Source organism: Anolis carolinensis, chromosome 1, assembly GCF_035594765.1.
Source record: "Anolis carolinensis isolate JA03-04 chromosome 1, rAnoCar3.1.pri, whole genome shotgun sequence".
NCBI lineage: Eukaryota > Metazoa > Chordata > Lepidosauria > Squamata > Dactyloidae > Anolis > Anolis carolinensis.
The window spans coordinates 55,522,974-55,544,914 of NC_085841.1; the positions used below are offsets into that span (position 1 = coordinate 55,522,974).

Consider the following 21,941-nt stretch of genomic DNA (forward strand, 5'->3'; position numbering starts at 1 on the left):
AAGATATCAGTAAATCAATAAATAAGTATAGTAGAAGCTGTAAGGTTGGTATTATTATAGTTATTACTGCTGTTAGCATTGGGTTCTCTATAACAATTTATCTAATATCTTGGCAGTATCTATTATCTTATAACAGCATCCTTCTGTGTTTGGTTGTCCACATATTGTAAACTGGAGGCATGCGCAAAAGTAGTTGTAGTATTCATGGCTGAGAAACTGGATTTTTCATAAGTCATGCTGCTGCATCAACTTTTTGGGGGTCAGCTTGCTTGGCTCTTTCAGTTTGACCAGGGAGTGGGACTTACACATTCCTTCAGATGTTATAAACTGATCCCTGCAATCCTAGCTAACATAGTGAATGGGGAGGAATCCTGGAGTTCTAATCCAACAACATCTGGAAATGTTGTGTTTCTCACCCTGGTTTAGATATTGAAAATATACAATTTTCATCAGTGATTTTGTGAGTTTTTAAACATGACCAGGAAAGTATAATGGGCCAACAAGCAAAAGTTCTCTGTTTCATTATACATTCCTCAACTCCAGTGCCAATATTCATTAAAGAGCAGACATTCTGACTCCTTCTGAAATCTCTTCTATGCAAATGAATTTGTCCAAGTGATACAGTGACAGAAAACCTCTTTGTTTAACACTAAGTGTAGTCAGAGCTATTGTCCTGTCTAAAGGAGGTGTGTGAATTAATCCCACCCCTGTCACTTTCTAACAGGATAACTGTAAAAGCCAGTCTATGGAGACGGGGAAATAATCATGTGTTAATTCTCCTCAGTATTTCGCACTCCCCCATGGTGTGGCTCATTTTCCTCTGAATACTTGATTAAAATTCACAATGGCTTTGCAGGCCCACCCTAATAGCTTGCCAATGAGGCAGGGACTGTGAAGGTGAGAGAGCTGACGAAGGTGTGATTTTTCTCCTCTCCCTTCTTCTAGGTTTTATTATTCTGGTGCCCATCCTTTGAGAGCAATCCAGATGATGAGAGTGGCAAAGTTGCAGTACAACCAAGACATGTTTTCCCAGGCCTTGGAAACCTTGAAAGAGGTCAGTTTTGCCTAATACGGTTCTTCTGCCCTTTCTCCTTTCCTTATTCCTAATCCAGTCTCCCTAACGCCTGCATCTTCCCACATATTTTTCACCCTCTGAGCAACAAACCCTCACTTTTTCAGCACCATCCACCAGTCCCACCTCCCACATCTTTATCTACACCAGCTCCTTAGGCAATAGCAGCAAAGTAAGGTGATGGTTCATTGCTGCTTACACAGTTTCCAGGGGTGACTTCCTTTAATATCAGTGGTTGGTAATTACTGTTCAGTAGCTGGAGGGGGGTATCATTAATCACCCCTAACCTTGAATGGCAAATAGCTATTAAGTTGCAGGAAGGAAGAAATATTTCAGGGCCTTCGTCTCTTTCTCTTCATCCTGTTTAAAATGTTCATCATGTTCTGCATCTAGCTGATTGGAGAAAGTGGAATAAGATCAGGTTAAAATCTGTCTGCATGTTTGTGGCCATCATTAGTAGGACACATTCTTTTGGTTATGGTGCAAAAAAAACCCATCTGGAATATTTAAATTGGGATTTGGATATGAAAATGAAAAAATAAATAAATCTATGTTAATGAGAAAAAAACATCATACTTTTGATTTTTGGTAAGTATGAAATTCAAGCACTGAGCCTGGAAATAACACAGAGACAGACAGACAGACATATATGTAGATCTGACTTCGAAAGCTGATATATTTGAGTTCAAAAGCAAATTTCAATTTTAAAGGTCTCTCCTCTGGAACTGCAATAAACTCTGTCAGGTTTTTAATCCACTATGACTTGCAAGATTCATTGCAAGTAGAGGGCAGCAGTGGCTACGTTTCATGTTGTATTGTCAGAATTAGAAGAGGCCTTTCTAATTTTAAGAAGAGTTATGAAGAGAAAAGTGAATTTCATATTGTTAGATTGCTTGACTTAAATGCATCTCTCTTAATATTATTATTTGTAAGCAAATTCAAGAACAAAAATAATCTTAGATTTCATTGTTATGTGGAGGGTTGTTCACTTGTAGTTTGTTAACATGTTATGTTCTTTTGGGCGTTATATCTGATTGATAGTCTCATACTTAATTAATCAATATTTCCCAGCTTTCCATCCACAATGGTGCTCAAGAAAACTTATAATTAGTATGTGTCTCCAAGTCAATTCTGAATTTCAGCAACCCTGAGGTGGACCTATTATGGTTTGTCTTGGTTTGTTTTGTTTTTTGCTTTCCTCTGAACTGAGAAAATGTGACTTACTCATGGTTACCCAGTGTTTTCATGGTGGAGTGGAGAGTTGAAGTTTGATTTTAAAAGTCTTAGTTCAAAAAGAACAATAGTCAAATGAAACCAAACTAAATTGCAATTTAATTTATCACTTAAAACAGACATGAATAAATTGCAACAATATGAGAAATGGATGTTAACCCATCAGTTACCCTTTCTTTAAAACAGAACAGTTGACATACCAAAAACCTGATTAAATAGAAACTATTTGACTGATGTGAGAAGGACATCAAAGAGGGAGCCAATTTCCTTCATTAAGCAAGGAATTTCAGAAGCTAAGAGTGACCATAAAAGACCCTTTTTCATAAGCTTGAAAATGGAACAAGAGACAGTAAAGTTCTTGTGATACAAGTCAAAGGTTTTCTATCTGAAACATTCTACATCAAGTAATGTTTCTCCACACTTTACAAGTAATACCAAATACAGTCCTTACAAGCCTGTTCACATTCTTCTGGGGACCAAGGACACTCAGGCAAGAAAGTGAAACCATTTGGGAGCAACCAACATCTTTGTTGCACTCTTCATTCCTATTTCACTCTGTGGTAAAAATTCCAACCAATCTTGTAGCAATACTAGAAAAACACCCAATTCAATCAATTTAACAAAACACCATCTTATATAATACTTTAGATGCCACAGTGCATTCAAATTAGTAGATTAACCTTGAGATTTAAGATACAAGCCAAATGAGAACATTTCTAGCACTACATATTGACATGTTTTGTCAAATTATCCCAAGTCACATGCTAGTTCTAAATCCAATTCAACCAGCTACTGATATCGTATCTCCTGTAAAGCTGCATTTTAAGAGTAATTTGTTTTTTTTATTCACTGTAATATTTCAGGATTAATTTGCAGTAATGTTTAAGAAATAATATAATCTGTTCCTAATTGGACTTCTTGTTACTATTTAGTATATTTCTATAAAATATTTCATATTGATTGAACAAATAAAATAAATAAATAAAAATAATATATAATGAACATATTATTAATAACGACACACAATTTTACAAAGCTCCCATCAAAATGCACCTGAAAAATTCCTTAAAGTGCTCTTGAAAGTTAACTTTTGAAAATATCTTGAAAATATCTAGAAACGTTAAATGTGACCCCTGTAAAGTAACCTTCCCCCAGCCATTTGCATTACCTAGAATCATAGAATCATAGAATAGTAGAGTTGGAAGAGACCTCATGGGCCATCCAGTCCAACCTCCTGCCAAGAAGCAGGAAATCGCATTCAAAGCACCCTCGACAGATGGCCATCCAGCCTCTGTTTAAAAGCCTCCAAAGAAGGAGCCTCCACCACAGTCCGGGGGAGAGAGTTCCACTGCTGAACAGCTCTCACAGTGAGGAAATTCTTCCTAATGTTCAGGTGGAATATTCTTTCCTGTAGTTTGAAGCCGTTGTTCCGTGTCCTAGTCTGCAGGGCAGCAGAAAACAAGCTTGCACCCTCCTCCCTATGACTCCCCCTCACATATTTATACATGGCTAACATGTCTCCTCTTAGCCTTCTCTTCTGCAGGCTAAACCTTTGGAAAGTATCGTCACTAAATCCTCACTGAAAAAAGGTAACATATTAAAATTACTAGCTTCATGTCATCCTACATGTTATTTCCAGTCATTGGTTCCAGTTTCTAGTCACTGGCCAAATGGACATCAGCTGCACCAGGTTGTACAATTTGTGCTTTCAAACTATTCTGGGAATAGTAGTTGACATTTAATAAACACTGGCTGTCATTGTGTATTGTAGTAATTGATCCTATTGGAATAGGTTAGCTAAACCAGATATCTTGGTAGTTTTTCCTTTGCTGTTTCTGCAGCAGCATCAATGTGCATGCACACACAGAAGATGAACTTCTCACTTTATGTAGAATAGATTTTCCCCAATAGTTCAAAACATTATTCTAGCAGCCTAAAATTGAATTCATATTTACCTATTCTACCATGCAAAACAATAACACAACTTCCCTGTAAGTGTATTGACTCTTGTTTTTGGAAGTGGAAAGAAGGCAAGATGTAAATCAAAAATATGGTGGTGTGGCATAGAAAGCTAGTATATTGGGAAAAGGACATAGACTTCAAAGATTGTACCACATAACTTGAACAAAACCTCCCTGTTTGCCGTATACAGAAGGCTAGCACATCAAGAAGAGATTAACCCTACAATGACTTTCATCGCATGGTTTTTGAAGACTGGTTCTAAGGGAATGCAAGTCGATAAGAATACATTAATTCCATTGCTGAAAATTGCAGTGGCTTACATCCTGGCAATCCCCTACTGGGAAAAACATGAAGGAACTCAAACATAAATCTCTTCTGCTTCACATTGATGCCTCTTTTTGACTAGGCTTCATTTGAACTGGTTCTCTCCAGCTGGCTCTGTGCATTAGTAACTGCACGTGTGATGAAAGTAAAATGAGTGTGACTTTCTAGGTATTTGTCCTTCCTTTGCCATCTCCTAACAGGCATTCGTTTTAATCAAGAGACAAAGAAGAAGCAGAAATTATTTCCCCAATACCCTGCCCTTCGCTTTGTAGCCCATCAGCTCAATGGAGCCGGCTTCGTCCTTTCATCATGACTGACTGAGCAGAGCTGTGGCATATTTGCATACCGCTCTGCACTTCTCTGATGTTAGGTACGTTGTCCAGTCTGAATGCAAATCAAACACAAATGAATACGCTGGTCTTTTCTTTGCATTCTGAGGCACATTTGTACCAATTATCTAATGAGGCTTTCTGTTCTTGGGCAGAAAACAATGGCATTTTACCATGCCATGCCCTGGTCCTCTTTGTGCACTCATGTTATTCACCATAAAACTAATTGCTTGGATCATGGAAAGCCACTGGTTCTATAGAGCTCAATATAAATGATTAGCTGTTATCACATGGAACATGAAATAGAAATAATCATTTCTGCAGTACACTTCTGTGTCTTCTCTATAAAAGAGCCACAGTGGCGCAATGGGTTCAACCCTTGTGCCGGATGAACTGCTGACCTGAAGGTTGGATTGTTGACCTGAAGGTTGCTGTTTCAAATTTGCGAGATGGGGTAAGCTCCCATCTGTCAACTCTAGCCTTCGGGGACATGAGAGAAGCCTCCCAGCTATCACATCCAGGCATCCCCTGGGCAATGTCTCTGTAGATGGCCAATTCTCTCACACCAGAAGTGACTTACAGTATGTTCTCAAGTCGTTTCTGACACGATAAAAATTAAGTATAGTGCATTGCCCGTGTGTTCTCTGCTTAACTTACATACATGCTCCAGTCACCAATTCTGCAGAAATGTCTGGCTGCCAGTAAAATGGAAACTTTTGAGAATCATATTCCAAATTGTAATGGCCAGTGAAGAAAAGGTGCTGCGTTGTATGCTTACACCTCTCTTTGACATGGAATAGGTAAAGATTTTCCCCTGATGTTAAGTCCAGTCGTGACCGACTCTGGGGGTTGGTGCTCATCTCCATTTCCAAGGTCATGTGGCCGGCATGACTGCATGAAGCGCCGTTACCTTACCGCCGGAGCGGTACCTATTGATCTACTCACATTGGCATGTTTTCGAACTACTAAGTTGGCAGGAATAGGATATTTGACATGGACTAGGATATTTGAAAGGGCCAACAAGGTTTAGTGGTTTGAATTCATGAAAACTTACTGGTTTACCTTCAACAACTTACATTCTCTCACCCTCAGAGGTAGGCAATAGCAAGCACTCTGAATAGGTCCTGTCAAGAAAATCCCATGATATGTTCATCTTAGGGTTACCATAAATTGGAAATGAAGGCACACCACAATATTTAACTGTATACATTGGGGGGGGGGGGGGGTTGTGTGTTTTAAAATGTATTTTAATTGTATTTATTATATTTAATTCTGTTTTAATTACACAGTACTATTTAATTGTTCTTTAATTTTTGTATTTGCTTTGTTTTAAATGGCTTCAATTTGGGGGCATGATTTTCTCCACAAACTGAAAGAAACCTCCCTATAAGGTCGCAGTTTCACTGCTCACAATCCACGAGAAGTGAAAGGCCAAATAAGCCCAAAATTGGCTGAAACCAAATAGGATGTAATATCTAAGAGCTCAAGATCTTCTGCAGAAGCCTTTTACAGTGCCCCACCACCTTTTCAGACTCCTTTTGTGAGAACAAGGGAGCCAGTCTTCTTAGTGGCTGCTCCCAGACTTTGTTACTACTCCTTAGAGTATCCTGGGTGGCTCCATCCTTGCTATCCTACTAGCAAGTTAAAACATTTCTTGTGTTTTAAATTTATTATTTAATTGTCTTTTAAATATCATTTATGCTTTTATTTTTATTGAAATTGTATCTTTTTTATTGTGCATTGTTTTTAAACATTTTAAACTGTCTTGCACCCTATTACTGTGAAAAGAGCAGACTATTATTATTACTATTCTTCTTTTCCCAGAATTGTGGCCCAAGGCAGCTCACAACTGAAAAGCAATTCAATTAAAAACATAAACAAAGTACATATTAAAATAAAATTAAACTACTAGTAGTTACAATTATTAAAACAAATAAGTCAAAATGCATTTTTAAAAATAGACAAATAAGCTGTTTAAAATAGTTCTTAAAAATGCAGCTCCTCCTAGCCCAGTGGTTCTCAACCTGGGGACCCCAGATGTTTTTGGACTACAACTCTCAGAAATCCCAGCCAGTTTACCAGCTGTTAGGATTTCTGGGACTTGAAGGCCAAAAACATCTGGGAACCCCAGGTTGGGAATTGCTGTCCTAGCCCTATCCTTATAATTTTTTTTGGTTTAATAGATTGTCTGAATAAAATGCTTTTGGCCTGCCATTAGAAGATTAACAGAGAGGGGACCACTCTGACTTCCTTGGGAAGGTAGTTGGTGAGTCCAGGGGCCACCCCTGAGTAGGCCCTGTCTAACGTGTGTGTCACCATATATCAATCATGTGAATATCCATCAATTATATACCGTATATACTCAAGTATAAGTCGAGTTTTTCAGCCCTTTTTTAGGAGGTCCTGGTTGGCTTATATTCGAGTCGGCTTATACTCAACTATATGGTACATTTATTATTTTTCTCTATTATTATTGGTATTATTACATTTATTATTTTACTCTATGATTATAATTATATTTATTATTTTATTCGGGTTGGCTTATACTCAAAAATCTATGGTAATAATAATAATAATAATAATAATAATAATAATAATAATAATAAAACTTTATTTATAACCCGCCACCATCTCCCCAATGGGGACTCGGGGCGGCTTACATGGGGCCATGCCCAGACACCATACAATATAACAAAATAAAACAATATATCATAACACAATATAATAGTACAAAAATAATCATATACATTACAACACAGATCAGAGCAGACAGGGCGGGCCACATGAACATTTAATTAAAAACTCGGGAGAGAGAGGCATATAAATAAAGAGAACAGGGGTATAAGATGGAACAGTCCAAACAGTCCAAAGAATAAAATCCAAGGGGAGTAATCAAAAGGTATATAACATTTACTCCCCGAAGGCACATCGAAAAAGCCATGTTTTTAGATCTTTCTTAAAAGCCAATAAGGTGGGGGCTTGCCTGATCTCAGAGGGCAATGAATTCCACAGTCGGGGGGCCACAGCAGAAAAGGCCCTCTCTCTCGTTCCCACTAGACGGGCCTGGGATAAAGGCAGTGGCGAAAGAAGGGCCTCCCCGGATGAGCGGAGGGATCGAACAGGTTTATAATAGGAGATACGGTCACGAAGGTAGGTGGGTCCCAAACCGTTTAGGGCCTTATAAATGATGGTATTCACCTTGAATTGAGACCGGAAGGTGAACGGCAGCCAGTGGAGCTCCTTGAACAGGGGAGTAGATCTCTCCCTGTAGCTCGCCCCTGTAATTAATCTGGCCGCCGAGCGCTGAACCAGTTGTAGTTTCCGGGCCGTCTTCAAGGGAAGCCCCACGTAGAGCGCATTACAGTAGTCCAGTCTAGAGGTAACTAAGGCATGCACCACCGTGGTCAAGTCAGACTTCACGAGGTATGGTCGCAGTTGGCGCACAGGTTTGAGTTGTGCGAAGGCCCTCCCGGCCACCGCCGACACCTGAGCCTCAAGCGTCAGCGCTGAGTCCAGAAGGACCCCCAAACTGCGGACCTGTGATTTCAGGGGGAGTGCAACCCCGTCCAGCACAGGTTGCCACCCAATATCCCGATCCGACGCGCGACTGACCAGGAGGGCCTCTGTCTTGTCAGGATTGATCCTCAGCTTGTTCCTCCTCATCCAGTCCGCCACAGCGGCCAGGCACTGGTTCAGCATCCGAGGGGCTTCCTTGGATTCAGATGGAAAGGAGTAGTGGATTTGCGTGTCATCTGCGTAGAGATGGCAACACCCTCCAAAACTCCGGATGACCTCTCCCAGCGGTTTCATGTAGATGTTGAATAGCATGGGGGATAGAATAGACCCCTGCGGGACCCCACAGGTCAATGGCCAGGGGTCCGAGCAGGAGTCCCCCAACTTCACCATCTGGGAACGACCCCCCAGGAAGGACCGGAGCCACTGCAGCACAGTGCCACCAAGCCCCATCCCAGAGAGCCTCCCCAGAAGGATACCATGGTCGATGGTATCGAAAGCCGCTGAGATGTCCAAGAGAACCAGCAGGGTCACACTCCCCCTGTCCAGCTCTCTGCGGAGGTCATCCACCAAGGCGACCAAAGCCGTCTCGGTACTGTGCCCAGGCCTGAAGCCAGACTGCGAGCAGTCCAGAAAATCAGTGTCATCGAGAAACTCCTGGAGCTGCTTGGCAACCACCCGCTCCAGCACCTTGCCCAAAAATGGGAGGTTGGAAATTGGTCTGTAGTTGTTACAAATAGATGGATCAAGCGAGGGCTTTTTTAATAGTGGTTTTACTACCGCCTGCTTAAAGCAGGATGGAACTGACCCCTGAACCAAAGAGGCATTTATTATGGTCACAAACCAATCCAACAACCCATCTTTGGCCAGCTTGACCAACCAGGAGGGGCAAGGATCCAGAGCGCAGGTGGTCGCCCTCACAGACCCAAGAATCCCCTCCACGTCATCAGGAAGAACAAGCCGGAAAGAATCCCATAAGATCGAACAGACAGGTACCTTGGTTACCTCCTCTGGAACTACAATTAAACTGGAGTCTAGCTCAAGGCGTATCTGAGCAACTTTGCCTGCAAAATGGTGAGCGAAATCGCTGCACCTAGTTGCCGAGTCAATAAATGGTACATTTATTATTTTTCTCTACTATTATTGGTTTTATTACATTTATTCTTCTACCCTATTATTATCATTAGATTCATTATTTTACTCTATTATTATTGTTACTATTACATTTATTTTACTCTATTTTTATTATTATTATTTCACTGATATTATTATATTTATTATTTTACTGTATTATCATTCTTACATTTATTATTTTACTCTATTATTATTAAAAGGCTACATAAGCACATTTACATTGAAGAAGATGAGAATAATGATTTAATCAGAGTTGGACATCTTATCTTAAATTAGTTTTATGTAAATATTTAAAAACATTTAATTACTGATGCCTCAATTAATTTAATTTTATTGGTATCTATTTTTATTTCTGAAATTTACCACTCTCAGCTTATACTTGAGTCAATGTTTTCCCAGTTGTTTGTGGTAAAATTAGATGCCTCGGCTTATATTTGGGTTAGCTTATACTCGAGTATATATGGTAAGTAAAGATAGACCTTCAGTTCCAGAAAAATGTGGCAACACAGCTTGCCAGGAATGTACAAAATTGAAAATTGGGTTTTGCCAGCAGCTTGATCTTGAAGCATTAAAATTAAGCTCTTAAAATTCCTGGAAATAGTCTGGTTTAAAAAAGTTAAAACATAGATGCTAAATAAATCCCTCTCCATTTTTTAAAACCAGACACCATTACTGAAAAGAGTTTTCTCCCTTGTAACCACTTTTAATTAGGACTTCAACAACACTGGTGGTCATCTTAGGCTTAGTAAGTGGTCAATTTTTTGGTTGCTCAGGAGAAATCAAACTGATAGATTGACTGATCCTGACAAGTGTATGCATGCATGCCCTCCTTCCCTTGGGAAGAGGATGGGATGAGGAAATAGGAGTCGAAGTAGTGGCTGGTGCCTGAGTATCCAGAGTAGGCAAGAGAGTGATGCAACTGCAAGACTAGCTATTCCAGCCCCTCCTGCCTCCCTTGTCCTTCTCCCACTGCTGCTGCTGCCCCCCCCTCTAGTTGTCTCCGTCTGTCAAGAAACCATGGACCACCTGTCCTCTTTCCTTGTGTCCCAGCCCTAAGCCCTTCCACCCTATCTGCCCAAGTGATAATTGAGGGAACACACGGATTCTCCCACTCCCCGTCCCATCCCCTTCCCATCACCAGCACAAGTGAGTGAGTGTTTGAGGGAACATACAATGTGGTCAGGCCAAAACACCCTGCCAGAACAGGTGCTTTTGTTGCTTTGTGGGGCCTAGAGATATTCCTGTTTTTTTCCACTTTCGTGGTGGTTTTCTGCCCTTAATCCCTGCAAAAGTTGAAGGCTGACTGTTTTGAGAGAAGGGTTTTGGTTTCAGGAAAATGAATTAATTGCTCCCAAGCTCTGACTGCAAGGTATAGTATAAATTTTATACTCTAAAAGATGATGGATTGGTTGACTTTTTTCTTTTTTCCTTCAGGCTTATGATATTATGAAAGTGACCCATGGGACAGAGCATAGCCTAGTGCAAGACTTGATGATGCTTAAGGAAGAATGTGAGGCTGGCTTGCAATTGGAATGAAGAAGACCTACAAATCACTGTCGGGTTTTGGGGTGGGGGGGAGACACAACAGAAAAGACAGAAAACAGCAAATGCCTTTCCAGACAGCCCATATGAAATCTTCCTACATGTATACAAATCCCATTAATAGGAGTGCAGTAGGAAAAGATTCCATTTGTTTTGAAGTATAAGCTCTCTATTATTACCTTCTGGTAATTTTCCAAGTGATATTTCTTAACACTTGACATTCTAACATGAAGTGTGCTCCCTGCAGTTCAATGTACTGAGAAAGAAATCTGGACAGTCACGGTATTATTAAATATGTAGAAAATGAAGATTTGTGTACATTTCTTTATTCATTGTCCATGGTTGTCAAACTACATTCTATATATTTTGGTCTACATGATTTAATGGACAATAATTACAAATCATAGATACCAATACCTCTGAATGCTAAAATATTTGAAATCAATTTTCAGTATTACACCCTCCCCCTGCCCCCATGTAGTATTTACAGGCTGTAATTTCCTGATACATTTTTCCAGTTTGCCAATTATGGAACTCGAGTGTGCTAATTCACTCCAGTCTTCCAAAGATATAAAATGACTTAACTCCTGAGTTACTTGAATTCAACAGATTTAGCATCATTTGAGTTTCAGTGGTACAGTGACTTGGCTGATAATCTGGCCATACAGGTTATAAAAAAAGATGGGAATGCTCCATGATAAGCAAAGCCAAACTCATATGCTGCAACTCCAGATACAAATTAGTAAGCAAACCCCACTGATTTATTTCTAAGTAAAAAGGCACTTTAACCTAGATCCAATTCCTTGATTGTTTTAGTTTTAATATGTTTTATAGATGTTATCTAATATTACCAATAATGCCTACCAATGCTCAAGAAAATTATTAAGCATTGTGAGGGCCGGCCCTAGGTAATTTTCAAGTGTAAACAAACAGTATTTTGGTGCCCCCCCCAAACCAATCACTGAAAAATAAAAGAGTCAATACAAAGAAACACTAATGGGGGGGGCAAATAACATTTTGAGAAAGCAGTGTATTTTTGGATTGCTGTAGGTTTTTCGGGCTGTAGGTTCTTCCCCAGTCTCCAACAGACCTCAACCTTTGAGGATGCTTCCCATAGATGTGGGTGAAACGTCAGGAGAGAATGCCTCTGAAACATGGCCATACAGCCCAAAAAACCTACAGCAATCCAGTGACTCCGGCCATGAAAGCCTTCAACGACACCGTGTATTTTTTTCCAGACTCCAAAATTGTGGTACTATTGTGTTGTCGAAGGCTTTCATGGCAGGAATCACTGGGCTGCTGTGAGCTTTCCGGACTGTATGGCCATGTTCCAGAAGCATTTTCTCCTGACATTTCACCTGCATGTATGGCAGGCATCCTCAGAGGTTGTGAGATCTGTTGGAAACTAGGCAATTGGAGTTTATATACCTGTGGAAAGTCCAAGTTCCCTCCTGCAGATTCACTCCTCCCCATTTTGTATAGGATACATATCCTATATTTTAAATCAGATCATTTTAAGTAATCCCAAATCTTTCAAATTCAAGAAAAAAATAGAAGAGTGCTGTTGGTGAATTATAATGACCTAAGTGATGTTTACACCATCACCATTCATTTTGTTTATATCATTGTAGATTGTAATTCTTTATGCATGCAACAAGCAAATTCACCTCAGAACCCACATTGCAAATGCTCTCCGCAGCTCCCATTCCAATGCAGCCTTTCCTTTCTCATTGCTATGCAGGAGGATCAGTTTGTCAATCAATTCAGTACTTTATACAGGGCATTCAGTCAGAATGATTCTAATACAATTGGTAGAGTTTAAAACCTTCCAGCATACTTATGGTAAAGGTCTCAAAGAGCACGGTATCAGCCGCTACTTTTCCGTGAGTGGTATAAAGGCAAGACACACACCTCACCAATCTGGCTGTTTGGACCATGACTGAGTTGCACACAAGTGCCATCCAGCTCCTCTTTTTACAGCTTGGAAGAAAGCACTGTGCAAGAGATACAAGGTATGTCATTGTACAACATTTGAGGAAGCCCTAGTTATTCCAGTGTAAGTCATTGAGAAGGTTCTAGTCTTACATTTCCTAGAAGCGTCACCTGATACTAAAATATATGCTATAGTTAGTAATGCAAACAGTACTTTACTTGCTTGAAGCAGAAACAACCTTATGCATGTTTCCATGTTTGACTTTTAGAGTCTACATTAGGGAAAAAAGATTAAGAGATAATGTCAGTTTTTACTTTAAAAAACTACCACTCCATATTTTGCATATAAAAGGTCCCAGATTAAATTCCTATAATTTCTAGGCAAAACTGAGTAAGATGTCTATGTCACACTCTAGAGAGCTGCTGCCACTTTGTGGAGACACTTCTGAGGTTGATGAACTATGTGTTCCTAATGTCTTCAAATGGAGTCAGCCTGCCACTGAGTAAGGCATTTTGGCTAACAAAACACCTCTTAATAAGGTCTTGGAAACATTGTGGGTGGACTAGTATACAGTGTCCTTCACTACTTTGCGGTTCACTTTTCACGGATTTGCTGTTTCGCGGTTTTTCAATAAACTTTAAAAGACTATTATAAATCATAAAAAATTACAATTTACAGCCTAAGGAAGGGAGGAAGGAGAAACCAAAGGGAGAGAAAAGGAGCCCAAGCGACAACGGGAGGAGAGGGAGGCGATTTATCAACACACGATTGGTTGATAAAGACTTAAAATAGTGTATAACTGCTAAAATAATGTATACATATTAAAATAAATATAGCGTCCCTACTTTGCGGATTTTCACTTATTGCGGGTAGTCCTGGAACCTAACCCCAGCAATAAGTGAGGGAAAACTGTAATTAAAATTGATTTACAATTTCATAACTGCTGGAGATTTTTGGTTGATAAAGGGTTGCGTATCTCCAGAAGCTACCTTTTTAGCCAGGCTAAAGACACCGCAGATCAGGTAGCAGTGAGATTGTGTCTGCTGTACACTCTCAGCCTGGGGCACACTGAAAGAAGCAGTTGTGGCAGAACCCAAGGTGTTGCTCCAGCTGCCTTTACCCACAACTGGAAGAGTGCTGCAGACATTCTCCATTCCCTGATCCTCAGCTCCTCAAAAACCTCTCAGTTGAGGCACTGAGAGATTGAAAAAAAAGGATTTGGGAAGTTGATAGCATCAAATATGAATGGGACTCCATTTTTGTAACTATTTCCCACAATGCAGGACCTTTGCCTACATTTTCAGACAAGGGGCAACATCCAATTTGCAACATATACAGGCATAATGTTGCATGGTACCTTCTTTTTATGGTTATCATAAATTAAGATAGTGAATTTTCACATTTTTTTAGCCTACCTATATGCCAGTGAGGCACACCACAGCCATTTAATAACAGAGAAGATGGGAGCAGGAAGACAGCAGCTGGTAGTATTCTAGAAGTTGACCAAAGGAAAAAGCAGACTTCGGAAAATGACATCAGCTTGCCACTCCCATCTTACTGCAGCTACTAAATGGCTGTAGGGGTTGCTGCAGGGGTAGGAAACAGGAAACAAGTACATTTCACGTGGTGAAACTTGACACTGCTAATAGGATGTAGGTTCTCCGTCTATATAGCCCAGAATTCTTCAGCCACCAAGGCCAGTGGTCATGCTGACTGGATGATTTTGTCCACTGTAGATCTAATCATATGTCTAAACTCTGCCCATAATTTTAATCCTTACATGAAAGTCCAAGCCAAATATTTGGGTGACAATATAAACAGAGAGCATTTATGTGTTTCAGAGTATCACTGCAGGTGTGTAACTCCCCCTGCCCCTCCCCTGCAATTTATTTCTATCTCCGCATCGATGAGTGTCATTTCATTAATCTCAAGTCAGCTTCTTCATAGCAATAACTTGACATCATTCATTACAAAGCACATTTCACAGGAAATGAACACTCTGGATATAATTTACTGCTACAGCTCAAGAATGCCAATGTGAGGAAATAATCTCCTCTCAAGGTATTTACGCATATCATAGCATATGAAACATCCCACACTTACCTGGGAGGTACCTGAGCCTAGTTCTAGAATGTTTTCACCACATTGCTTTTCCAGCTATTTAGGCTGAAGGCTGTGTCGTGTGCACTACTCAAAAAGCTCAGTTATCTCGCAGGAAATCACTGCTCAGATTTTTAAAACCAAGATCCCTTTTAAAACCAATGTTATGAATAACTATTTAAAAGAAAACATAGGCCGAGACATTTAGAAACAAATTAGACATTAGATTTATTGAATGAATACTTTTGCTGTACTTTTTATTACATGTTAATGGTTCTGTGGGATGATGCTAAAAGACATGGAAACGCGTTGCGTGACTTTGGGAAAGTCACACTATGTCTGCATCAGAGGAAGGCAAAGGCAAACTCCTTTTTTTGTGTGTGGGTCAGGAGCAACTTGAGTCGCTTCTGGAGTGAGAGAATTGGCTGTCTGCAAGGATGTTGCCCAGGGGACACCTGGATGTTTTGATGTTTTTACCATCCTTGTGGGAGGCTTCTCTCATGTCCCCACATGGAGCTGGAGCTGATAGAGGGAGCTCATTTGCACTCTCCCCGGGTGAGATTCGAACCTGGCAGCTTTCAGGTCAGCAATCCAACCATCAAGTCACGAGGCTTTAGTCCACTACGCCATCAGGGGCTCCGAGGCAAACTCCTCAAACAAATCTTGCCAATAAGTCCCTACGATGGGTTTCCCTTAAGGTCACCCTAAGATGGAAACAGTTTGAAGACTCACAATGGCAACAAAAACAATAACTGCAAAGAGCCGCCAAGATTGTGAGGGAACCTTACTCCTTTTTATGTGTGCCTCTAATTGCCATCTGAAATTTGCTAGAGAATAAACCCTCATAGAATTCCAAAGAAAATATGCCATAGGATTGGGATAGGAGCAAATTCAGATTGATGACTCTTTAACTCTCTCAGATTCTGCAGAAAGAAAAAGGCTTCCTACCTATGAGCATGTTATATCTGTTGATGCTACCGCCCTACTTCCACATGATGGTTCAAATGGCATGGAAGGTTGAACACTTATACTTCCCTTACATCTAACAATGAAAAAAAGTTGACCAAATATGGACAGAACTATGGCTGCAGGAATAATAGGAGGCAGGACTTTGCTAATGAGGCAAAATATCATTAATGGAGGAGGAGGATCAAAAGCAACATACTCCATGGCCCAAATAAGTGACTACAGCCAAAATCAATTTAAAGAGTAACCTTCATCAGGCAAAGGAAAAAGTGCTGGGGATGGTGTAAGACTGTGGGAATAGTGCATTCATTACTTTGCCTATGTGCGAGAGTCATGTGATTGGAAGATTATAACATGGGGAAAAACTACAGTAGAGTCTCACTTATCCAACATTCTCTTATCCAATGTTCTGGATTATCCAACGCAGTCTGCCTCCCGCACAGATCCACAGCTGTTTCTCTAGACAGCAAGGATGGAACTTTTTATGGATTTAATTTCTGACAATGTTATTACTGTAAGTTCATTTTATACAATTCTATCTTTATTTGTAGTCAATTTGTTAGTAGCCAATGTTTTTGTGGTCAATGCTTTCAATACATTACAATATTTTGGTGCTAAATTCGTAAATACAGTAAATTACTACATAACGTTACCATGTATTGAACTGCTTTTTCTATCGATATGTTGTAAAACATGACGTTTTGGTGCTTAATTTGTAATATCATAGCATAATTTGACATTTAATAAGTTTTGCCTTAATCCCTCCTTGTTATCCAACATTTTCGCTTATCCAACGTTCTGCCGGCCTGTTTATGTTGGATACGTGAAGCTCTACTGTACATGACTTCCAGCACAGCAAGCGTAATGTTCACTGTTTATTTATCCTCTGGCTGGTTGAGGGGTTTGCATTGGCACTCCCTGATCCACAGAAGCTTATGACTCACATTGAAGTGGCCCAAGCCCCATGCCTTTCGTGTTGCTTTTCACTCGTAACAGTTTATTTCATTCTTTTTGTTCCTCTCAGTGGGAGAAATAAATGAAACAGACATTTACTTTTGCATGAGACATTTACTTTTGTATGAGAGTTGTTTACTGGACAATTTAACTTCTGAAGGGGGAGTGCTACGGAAATGTAGAGCAGCAAAGACAGCAGGGGTGTTGTTGCGCTCACCCATTGTGGAGTATGCTGCAATAACAAAAGCAGGCAGATCTTGACAACTTGGTTTAAATAAAGGGGAGGCTTAAGATGGAATAACAATGCACTAGTACAAGGAGAGGCAAAGGACTTATATTCATGAGATGTATTAACTTGCATCAGGATCCTGAGTTGCATCAGGATCACAGAAGACATGTAGCAAACACATAGATGCAGTCCTCCCCCTCCCCCTCCTCCTTTTTAGTGTATTAAAAGAAAAAACAACTATGTAAATCCATCACATATATTTTTTGTAGAAAATACCCATTTTATATTATACATTGCTTGATTCATGCTCAGCCATTTTATCCAGTATGAAAGACCCACTTTTCTGAGGCCACATTTTTCCGGAATCCAACAATTTATATTTCCTAGCAAGGAAAACTTGAATCAGGAAACTAAAATCATAAATGCAAAGCTGTTGCGGGTGGTGGCGGAACCCACTAATTCTAAGCATAAATCTGTTCATTCATTTCATTCCATTAAGTAGATAAAAGTTTATTCCTGCCAGAGAGAAATCCATATATCTCACATTTATTTTTATTATTATGTTTATTTATATCCTGCTTTTTTTCTCTATACAGAGACTCAAAGCAACTCAAAATAAAAAGAATTACAATGCAAATATAAATATACAAAAATATACTAAAATATAAATATACAAGTATTAAAACAGTATTAAACATCATTAATATTAAAAACAATTCAAGTTAAAACCATAAAAGTATAAAAAACCACAGCACCCCCTGACTAGATCTTAAACACCTTCATCTTTAAATGTCTGCCTGAATAAAAAGGTTTTAGACTGCCACCAAACGGACAACAGGGAAGTGGATATTCTGGCTTCCCTGGGCAGGGAATTTGGGGGTAGACACTGAGAGGGAAGGCCTGCTCTCTTGTTCCCTTCAATTCAGTTGAGATGGAGGTGGGGCCGAGAGAAGGGCCTCTCCTGAAGATCTCACAGCTTGGGCAGGTTTGTACAAGGGGATCCAGTCAGCCAAATAGCCTGGTTCTGAACTCTTTACCCACTAATTATACATATGCATAGATGTATTAAATGCCCTTGTGGTCTCTTCCAATTTTATGATTCTATGATTCTCACCCATACTTGCAAGGAACAAAAACACTTAGACATTGACATTAGACTATGACATTAGTTCCAGACCTTATAGAAGACAGTAGTAGTAACATCACCCATAATGCTTCTCAGTAGGTGCCTGCCCATTCTCAAACAACATTCTTCATACTGAACATCAGACTGGACAGCTTTGACTGATGGAACTTAGTAAGAAAGTTTAAAAAAATGAACAAAGGTGTGCCAAGAGCAGAGCCATGTGCACATTCTTTCTCTCTGTGTGTATGTACATAAACACAAACAAACACAAACACACATGCACTGGGCAGTAGATTAATTAATGGCTGACACTCAAATAGCATTCTCAAGTTCAAAAACAGTAACCCCTGAATGCTAAGTATGAAGGATATGCCAAAGAGAAAAGGCAACATGACTATAACTCCTTCCTTGTAGTTAGTCTTCAGAAGAAAATATGGATGCTGAATCAGATGAATCCACATCTTCTCCAAAACTATGAATTTTCAGTTCTGTTGTATGTGAATAACAATGATTAAAACCTCTACAGACGAATATTGGAAAACAAACTCTGTTGTTTCAATTCTGCATAATTTTTATATCAGGTCCAACAAAGTAGAAATTGCAATTCCGCATACAGAGTATGGTCCACATGTTGGACAAGGGTCTGTCTGTGTTTAACTGGTAAGACTTTCCTCAACTACTCAAAAGAGGAAGTTTGACAGAAACTACATTTTCTGTTGCATTTGATCTGACAGCTTCATTGAAATTCATCACAGCCATATATCAGTGGCAGCCAGGGAAGGAAAAAGTCAGAGGAATTGATTTGTTGCAAGATTGGAGAGCGGCAGCCTAGAACAGGGAAGCCTGGCTCTGCTCTTGCTTGTCAGAAACATGGCCATCTAATGAGAGGAGATTTTCTGACTTTGTCATATAATAACATTAAGTTGTTTCCTTTGACACAGCATAATGCTTTCTTCATAGGTACACAAGTGAATGACCTGTGCTTCTCACGTACCACCAGATTTACTGATTCAGTGACTGCTGCATCTTTATTTCTCCTCTAAAGAAAAGCAAAGGGCAGTCTCAAATTTTAAAAGAGGATATATACCTCAGATCAAGTAACTGAGAGCAGCAGATCTCTAAAAGTTCAAGAAAATATCTGCTTCTTAATAAATGGGTGTTGGTTTGGGGATCAAATACCCCATACAATGATTAGTTGAGATCCAAGAAGTTAAAAGTGCCTTTTTAGCACCCTTGTTCAAATGCTAGCCACCTCCCAAAGACTCTCTTGAATTTGGGAACCACTCATAATAGCACAGCAATCCACAAGGGATTGATGCCAGGAGAAGAAGGAAAATAAATGCCCTATGGATACACAACTATGCATCCATGGTCAGATGTACTGTGAGATTGCATCATGATATCTGGCAAATTGGTGTGGGGACTCATGTCTGTTAACAGTGGGCACTTTTAATTGGCCCAGACTTTATTTTTATCTTCCCCTCAACCTAAATCTGGTCCAACAAGGTGTTGTGGCAGTTGTCCTGCTTCTAATTATCAGAGCAGAGCTTGTTGGAAGAGGCGGGGTTGGAAATGTTCGGTTGTAGCCCCACTCAATAGCATAACAGAGCTCTTTTCCTCGATGCAGCTGCAGGCTCTTAAGGTAAGTTTGAGAAGTCAATGAGACAAACGACTTTTTCGCATGGCCCCTTTGGGCCGTGCTGTTTCACTGGCAGTTGCTGGTAAAAGGGAAGGCTCATGGGGCAGCTCGTATGCCTTGTGCACCTCCCTCCTTCCCCATCATATGGTGGGGGCAGGACAGAGTGTGTTGGCACCCTGTTCCTGTCCCCATCAGATGGGAGAAAGGCCGGCAGTGCACAGCAACGCGCGTTGCCCAATGCCCTTTCCCCATCATATAGGGAAAGGGGGAGGAAAGTGCAGGTAGCTCCATTGGAGCTATCCAAAACACACTTTCCTCCCTCCACTTTGGAAGGAATGTGGGAGGGGCCTGTTGTGCATCATGTGATGGTGCATGGCAGGTCTTGTCCAAGCTGCAAAACAAAGCAGCAAAATGGAACTTAAAAGCCTTGTGTAAAGAGGTCCTTAGGCTGCATCTACACTAGAATGAATGTAATTTGATACCATTTTAACTGCCATGGCTCAATACTTTGAAATCTTAGGATTTGGCAGAGCATCATCACTCTTTGGCAGACAAAACTAAAGACATGTAAAACAACAGCTTCCATAATTATATAGTTTTGAGCCATGGCAGTTAAAGTGGTGTCAAACTGCATTCACAATTGTCTTTGGTATAGGATCTCACTGTTAATAAGATAAAATTATCAGCAAGCTCCTACACGCATGCACACACACACTTTCTAAGGGCTAACCCAGCCATTTCAAATACATTAGGGAATCTCAATGACCTAAAGTACCTTGTAAAAAAGAAGTGATTGGCAGGTCAATCTAGACATAAGCCTTATCTAGAATATAATAAGGATAAATCAGCATGATATCATATATTATAAAATAACATAACTTTATTATCAGGTGTTTTGGACTTCAACTCCCACAATTTCTAACAATCTGGCTGTTAGGAATTGTGGTTTGCCCATGCCTGGTCTAGATGTATCCCTAGTTTTAACAATAACCTACCAGTGTTTCCTTATATAATTGAATCAATCAAGTTGTTTACTTTGGGTGCGCAATTAATATGGACATGGCAGATCTTTCCAGTCACTCTGTAGAGTTATTGCAAATTTTAATAAGCACCTTAGAGATTCCTTCCCAAAAGAAAATGAAGACTTTAACCTTTATAATTAAACTGCACATAGCCTCATGAAACTGAAAAAACTAATACAAGAGACTTTTAAATACAGATATATAGTTATCACACATGTCCGATAGAATAGTTGCTGATATAACTAACTGGAGATTTAAAATGTATGAGTGGAAAGCCAGATTTATTCTACAAGAGCTATTATTGAAACTTCTTTATTGCACTGAAGGACAAACAGTTTTGAAATGTGTAACAAGTATTCAAGACAGTCACGGGGCAATTTCCAATTGATTCCATTATTTTGCTTTTTTGTAGCATTCATATCTATATCGCTGTCTGTCTGTCTGTCTATCTATCTATCTATCTATCTATCTATCTATCTATCTATCTATCTATCTATCTATCTATCTATCTATCTATCTATCTATCTATCTATGCTTCCTGTATTTTTAATGGTTGTGTAGAACATGGAGTTTCCGCAGGTGTTGCCTTGTGCATGGTTGTGTGACAAGCAACACTTGCTGAAATGCTATCTTTTGCCCAACCATTAAAGAGTCACATGCTGCCATTTTCAGCCCTAAATTGTCACTTGATCAAGAGTTAGCTTTAGTCCCAACATCCTAGTTCTGTCACAATCCCAATCCAGATCTTCTGTTAAAATGTTTCCCACCACTGTTGCACACTTATACAATTTAGTCTTTTGAAGCATTTTAATGTTTTCAGGTCACATGTTGATGTTGCGTGATTTCAGTTAATGCAAGAACCA

At 39.8% G+C, this 21,941-nt stretch overlaps 2 protein-coding genes across 4 annotated transcripts in view; both read left to right on the plus strand.

Annotated features, from left to right (window-relative positions):
* Positions 1 to 11,417, plus strand: part of smyd3 (SET and MYND domain containing 3) — a 490,738-nt gene extending 479,321 nt beyond the window's left edge. For all 3 annotated transcript variants that reach the window (XM_062968961.1, XM_062968962.1, XM_062968963.1), the window contains 2 exons: positions 946 to 1,054; positions 11,002 to 11,417. In XM_062968961.1, the coding sequence (XP_062825031.1) occupies positions 946 to 1,054; positions 11,002 to 11,103 (211 nt within the window). In that variant the 3' untranslated portion in view covers positions 11,104 to 11,417. The remainder of the gene's footprint in view (positions 1 to 945; positions 1,055 to 11,001) is intronic.
* The window catches only part of LOC134295681 (uncharacterized), a 183,758-nt gene that overhangs the window by 76,261 nt on the left and 85,556 nt on the right, over positions 1 to 21,941 (plus strand). The window lies entirely within an intron of this gene.